This window comes from Perkinsus marinus, assembly GCF_000006405.1.
Source record: "Perkinsus marinus ATCC 50983 genomic scaffold scf_1104296935302, whole genome shotgun sequence".
Taxonomy (NCBI): domain Eukaryota; phylum Perkinsozoa; order Perkinsida; family Perkinsidae; genus Perkinsus; species Perkinsus marinus.
The window spans coordinates 369472-375654 of NW_003214508.1; the positions used below are offsets into that span (position 1 = coordinate 369472).

The window sequence follows — 6183 nt, forward strand, 5'->3', positions numbered from 1 at the left end:
CGCGTACCTCGCATCATTACGGCAGTGTGAGCTAAGACATGATTGATTTCGGCAGTTACTCAGTTGTTTGAGGGCGCGCTTCTCCATTTGGGTTCCTGCCATTGCCGTAGCCCGTGCCGCTATCACAGTGCATACGTTAGGACTCTGTTACGGATGGTATTCTTTAGAGACGATCGGAAGTTGGTTTTTTTGTTTCCAATTTCGAAACTGCATTTGATAATTTTCGCTGCCGACTTTGAAGGCTCTACACCTTTTCCCGTGCGAGCTTGAGAAGTGAGCGGGCATGAATGGCAGTGTACACGTTCCGTACAGAACGCAGCGTTCAATAGACCTATCCTGAGTTTAAAGAGCGATCCCAAGATCGAGTTTTACATTGGGATCCAATCTTGGGTGTACTCTAGGAGCTCAGGAAGAGTCTATTGAGCACGATAATCTATTTCTTCTTGGTGGGCGAGCTTGGACGGGCGAATCTGAAACGGGAAGATATACTCCGGCGTTAAAACTTTCCGATCGCCATGTACTAATCCATATCGATATGCCGACTGAGTCCGGACATGTCAGCTATGCTGACATGAGACGGCTCTTAGTGGAATGCTCTCTAGCCATGACGAATCTCGAATCCGAGAGTGCCCTTCCCTCCAAGGAGCTCCGACAGGCATCTCCCAGCATCTTCCATTATAGGAAGGGTGAGTCGCTTGCGGATTGGACTGCATGAGCTTTTGTGTCTCAGACCGTCTGGAGGACCCCACTGCAGATCTCCGTTCCAGGAACGGCGACATGCAAGAGGTGAGTCAGAAAGGACCAGGGAAAGCATTCCGGCTTCTTCTTTGTATAGGTCCATAATTATGACGAGGGAGCCCTGTCAACTAATTCATTGCAGTGAGCTCAAGATATTCATAGCATGCTCCTTGTTTGCTCTTCAGATTTATCAGAAATGTCAGCTCTAGAATTACACGGAATGCGAAGCGTGGCGCTAGACGTCGAGTGTTTGATGCCGTCAACGAGGTGGCCGGGATAGGGAACTTCCGAGACCGTCTCATACGACAACGTGACGAGACTAGAAAGCGTGAGCTCTCTCGAGGTCATCGGACTGATGGAACGCTTGTTTTAGGTTGTCGAAGCCAGTTGGGATCCAAGCTCAATGAACTACGCGAGGTCGCGGATGAGCTCAGGCGACAGGTGGGTTATGACGAGTACAGCAAGTGCGACTGTGATGTTTCAGACTGCTTCCGAAGGATATGGCGAGCAGACTAGCGAGGTCGCCGGGGTGAGCCTATTGTAGCTCATGGGACTAACAGAGATCTATTAGCCGACCTTTTAGAAGCATGAATTCAATGGATGTCTCCAAGATCCAACCCGAGCCAGGAAGAGGATACGCCAATTAGTAGAGACCATCGATGCTGATGATTTCGCTCCTACAAGAGAGCTTCGAGCTGCACTCGATGGTGATGACGATTCAACCCTGGTGACCTCAGTGACCGTCGGGGTATGCCCTAATTCGGAACGTGTTAGATGACCGAGTTGGATAACCTCTGCCTCACACTCGAAGGGGAGCTTCCAACCAGTAACCTGCAGTCTACGCGTCTCATAGAGGCACCAGCGGGGATGGTACGGTGTGTTGAGGCTTGAAGATTTTTCGTTCACCTATCGTTTCAGAACGTCCCTGAGGAAAAGGTGCTGAGCTCTCAGACTAAGATCAGGAACAGCGAACTCCAAGTAATCACTTTTGAGGCCCAAAAGGGCATCCATCTAAGGTTGCCGTGTATTCTTGCCAAAGCACTCTGGTATATTCGGCTGTGCCCATTCGTCCACTTCTCGAGTCTTTAGGCACACCTCTGAATGTAGGCCATCTCTTCTTCGTGATACGAGCTTGTCAGGATTCCCAGCCTTACTTGGTCCAGGTGAAATCGTCTACAGCTGAGTTGGCAACCTCGCCCCTAATGGCATTACCTCTTCTAGCGGGTTATCCCAGTACTGATGACTCAGATGCTGTCGTTGACAGCGGATCCCCGAACACTGCATCTCATTGCTCACCCAGGAAGGTGGGGAACACAGAGGTATACTCTTCGGGCACTGTATTCAGGTGAGACGATGTGATCAGCGTGATGACCGGACTCCAGAACATGGAGACCGTTAATGAATGCATGATTATGGTGTTATTAGATGTTGCTGATTTCTCAACTATGAGGTTCTGTGTTTGGTTAGTAGTAAGTCGCGAAAACTAGTAGTTTGGAAGGTAAGGGGCGTGTATTCGCTCGTGTGGAATCTTGACTGGAACAGTGACAGTATAGTAGAACACTGCGCATCCATACTGTGAAGCTTCTTCAATTCCGACATCTTTCATCTTGAGCAGGATCTAATGCAACGCATTGTAAAGGGATTATAGCTCTGGCTCAACTCCAAATTCGACATCCGGGTTCTACCCCAGCACCTGGCATTTTTCTGTATTTTCCCAATTGCGCTATACACGTCACGATTGAACTGATTACGGTGTTAACGTTAACGTTTTGCTGAGTCCTCCCGCTATTCGTGGCAGGTGAGGTGTGTTATTCACTCGTCTTCTCTTTGGCAATCCCCGGCATCATATCACAATGCTAGTCCTTCTCGAAACAGCAGCGGGTTACGGCCTCTTTAAACTACAAAAGGACAAGATCACCGCGAGTCCCGATTCCGCTGCCGAAGCCCTAAGCACCCCCGAGGGAGTTCAGAAGGTAAAACACAATCTACTCTTGGCACCACTATTATGCATCACGATAACGTTGGCAGGCTATTCGCTTGGATGCTTGGTCGGCCTTCAAGGACAACAAGCACGCTCTCAGCGCTTGTTCTGCCCTTATCGAGGGGTCAATGGACAAGAGGTACATCATCCACAACAGCCTCCATACATCATCATTCGCGCTCTCCTGTTCACAGTCTAAAGAAGTTCTTGAAGAAGAATATAGTCGAGGCCGGTGTTGAGGACGAACTAGCCGTCGCCGATCTCAAGCTCGGCAGTGTAATAATTATAAACTCGATTCGCTTTGAGAAAAAACTGCGCGATCTGTCGTTCGAGCCGCATGAGGGAAGAGTGAGCGTCAATCCCTTCCCAGGCCATCAGCAAGAAGTTTGGTATCCAGTGCGTATCCAACGCCACTACCAACCAGCTTATGCGTGGCATCAGAGAGCAGCTCTCTACCTTGGTGGAAGGTCTCGATGATAAGGAGCAGAGGACCATGGCCCTTGGTCTCTCCCATACCCTCAACAGGTAGAACCGTCTTTCTATTACTCCAAGAGGCCTATCAAGCTCCTCAGATTCAAGCTGAAGTTCTCCCCCGAGAAGGTCGATACCATGATCATCCAGGCCGTGGCTTTGCTCGATGATCTGGACAAAGAGCTGAATAACTTCGCCATGAGGCTGCGTGAATGGTGTGTCGAGGAGGATGAGGGATTCTCGTTATACCCGAGGACTTAGGTACGGCTGGCACTTTCCTGAGCTCTCCAAGATTGTTACTGATAACTACTCCTATGCTAAGGTTGTGAAGCTCTTGGGGTAAGCGATGGGGGTATATATATAACTGTTGTGAAGGCAGTGTGGTTTCATAAGCGCTCATATTCATACTCAATGTTTAGGTTCCGAACAAATGCTAAGAAGTTGAGCGAGGAGGCTTGGGCTGACATCATGGCTGATGAGCAAATTGTTGCTGACATCAAGACCGCCGCTGAGATCTCCATGGGTGTCGAGATCACAGAGGAGGATTTGGTAAGCCTTCAGGTTCGAATCCAACAGCGTCTCATATGACTCCTTCAGGGCCACATCCAAGAGTTGGCTGATCGTGTCCTGGAGTTGACCGAGTACCGCGCAGCTTTGTCTGATTATCTCCATCATCGTATGGAGGCCATCGCCCCTAACCTCACCTACATGGTCGGTGAGCTTGTCGGCGCTAGATTGATCGCCCATGCTGGCTCTTTGATGACTCTGGCTAAGCATCCCTCTTCTACTGTACAAATCTTGGGTGCTGAGAAGGTAGGCTCATAGGTTTTCTCTGTTCCGTTTGCAGGGAGATATCTCTTTAGGCACTGTTCCGCGCTTTGAAGACTAAGCAAGATACTCCTAAGTACGGTCTCATCTACCATGCCTCACTCGTTGGTCAGACTCAACCAAAGTTCAAGGGTAAGTGGTTACCGGATGTTGGAGTCGTGTAGCGATGAGTGTTGACGGCTAGGTAAGATCTCCCGAGTGCTGGCTGCCAAGCTTTCGCTATGCGCCAGAGTCGACGCTCTTGGTGATCAGACTGAGGTTACTGTCGGTGAGGGATATAAGGAGTATGTTGAGAGGAGGTACGGTATCATGCATGACACAATGTATTCACTTCACTCGATGGCAGGCTTCGGCAGCTTGAGGGAGGCAGCGTTGCTCAGGCGACCAAGGACTACTCTAAACCTGCTACTCAGAAGTACAGAGATCTTCTAATTCGTTGGTCCTGTTCGAGAGATGTGCGTACTAGGTACAGCAAGCCAGCGGGTGGTGTTCCTACGTACAATACTGAAGCTGATGCTGTGGTTGAGGAAGCTGAGAATGCCGTGGACTCAAAGAAGAAGCGTAAGCACGAGAAGGTCGCTGATGATGAAGATGAGGAGGTAATGTTACGAGGACTTGTGAAATATACTCATGGGATCGATCTCAGGTCGAGGTTGATGTTGATGTGGTTAAGACTAAGAAGAAGAAGTCAAAGAAGCATCATCATCACAAAGAGGCCACCGAAGAGGAGTAGAGTTCTTCCCTTCCTCAACGTCAGATTCAGTTTACCAAAACGATCGATGTTGAGTCACTATAGTAACCGTTCAATCGGTCTTGGAGTATATAGTATTCCTGTCGTGAGAATGACCGTGGGAGGGTGCTCCTGAGCTGATAACTCTTTGTTTGCCCCATTATGTAAAGGACTCAAGCTCGATTATCCATATTATGTATCTCCGAGGCTTTCTTTTGAATCTGTTTCTCAGTCTCATTCAGATATGTGGAATGCTTCGTCGAGTTATGGCGGTGCTATTCTATAAGTTTTCCTGGTCGGTGAGTTTATATTGCGGTTGTTATCCATCGGGACACGTGAGGGGGTGGCTTGCCGGGTGTTGGCGGAACGTAGTGCTCTGTGGTCAGCGTTATCGGTTTGTCAACCTCTTGTGGAGCAGATTCGATTACACCTTCAGCCTCAATAGAATGAATTTGCGCGCCTTGGACTACTATGCCTTCCTGTGATGAATCACATCACAATCATGTTCGCAGGTCAACGAGGTAGAATGATCAAGCTGGTCGGTGTGACCGATGTAACTTCGCCTATCATGGGATGGCCTGGAGCAGGTTTACCAACTGGAGATTTGATCTCTGCAAGATCGTGGCGATTGGAATTTGAGGTGCGCCGGTCGTCTCGACAATCTTACTACAGAAGATGCCGTGCGAGGCACTTCTTAGTATGGCATAGTTGCCCCACTCGGAGGTTTATTTTTCATTACAGCATATCTTAGTATGGCATAGTTGCCCCACTCAGAGGATTATTTTCCATTAGAGCATATCTTAGTATGGCCTAGTTGCCCCACTCGGAGGATTATTTTCCATCAGAGCATATCTTAGTATGGCATAGTTGCTCCACTCGGAGGATTATTTTCCATCAGAGCATATCTTAGTATGGCATAGTTGCCCCACTCGGAGGAATTTTTCTCATTAGAGCATATTTTTGGGTGGCATAGTTGCTTTACCCAGAGGAATTGATTGTAATAGGGCGTATCTTGGGGTGGCTCAGTTGCCCTATGCGGAGGAGCTGATAGTACTGAGGAATATCTCGGGGTGGCATAGTTACCCCACCCAGGGAAATCAATTGTGATAAGAAATAACTTGGGATGGCATAGCTGCCCCTGAGGAATAGATGGTACTAAGGAATATCTTGGGATGGCATAGTTGCCCCACCTGAAGGAATTGATTTTACTAGAGAATATTTTGGGATGGCATAGCTGCCCCACCCGAAGGAATTGGTTCTAAACCACTGCATTACTGATTCTCTTGGTCATCGTCTGAGAAAGTGTTATTGTGTTATTGTGGGTAGGCGGAAGTCGTTGCTTTGGCAAAGCCTCCTGTGAGGAGGTATCGTCAGAAGGCAATCTCTTCTCAACGCTAGTCGGAAACTCGGGGCTCAGCATTGTGATATATGAAGG

General features: G+C 48.6%; 2 protein-coding genes across 2 annotated transcripts; both read left to right on the top strand.

Moving 5' to 3' along the window:
• Window positions 1-604: 604 nt before the first annotated feature.
• Window positions 605-1282, top strand: Pmar_PMAR003389 (hypothetical protein; the record flags this gene model as incomplete). The annotated part of the gene is made up of 6 exons (XM_002784089.1): window positions 605-686; window positions 731-786; window positions 836-879; window positions 924-1066; window positions 1112-1179; window positions 1223-1282. The coding sequence occupies 6 exons, from the start codon at window positions 605-607 to the stop codon at window positions 1280-1282; spliced, it is 453 nt and encodes a 150-aa protein (XP_002784135.1).
• A 1309-nt stretch (window positions 1283-2591) lies between these two features.
• On the top strand, window positions 2592-4787 carry Pmar_PMAR003390 (Nucleolar protein NOP5, putative; the record flags this gene model as incomplete). Its single annotated transcript, XM_002784090.1, has 13 exons — window positions 2592-2711; window positions 2767-2858; window positions 2914-2995; window positions 3090-3244; window positions 3292-3405; window positions 3452-3529; window positions 3610-3739; window positions 3788-4003; window positions 4054-4150; window positions 4203-4317; window positions 4365-4433; window positions 4485-4617; window positions 4665-4787. The coding sequence occupies 13 exons, from the start codon at window positions 2592-2594 to the stop codon at window positions 4749-4751; spliced, it is 1488 nt and encodes a 495-aa protein (XP_002784136.1). The 3' UTR covers window positions 4752-4787.
• Between the last annotated feature and the right edge of the window lie 1396 nt (window positions 4788-6183).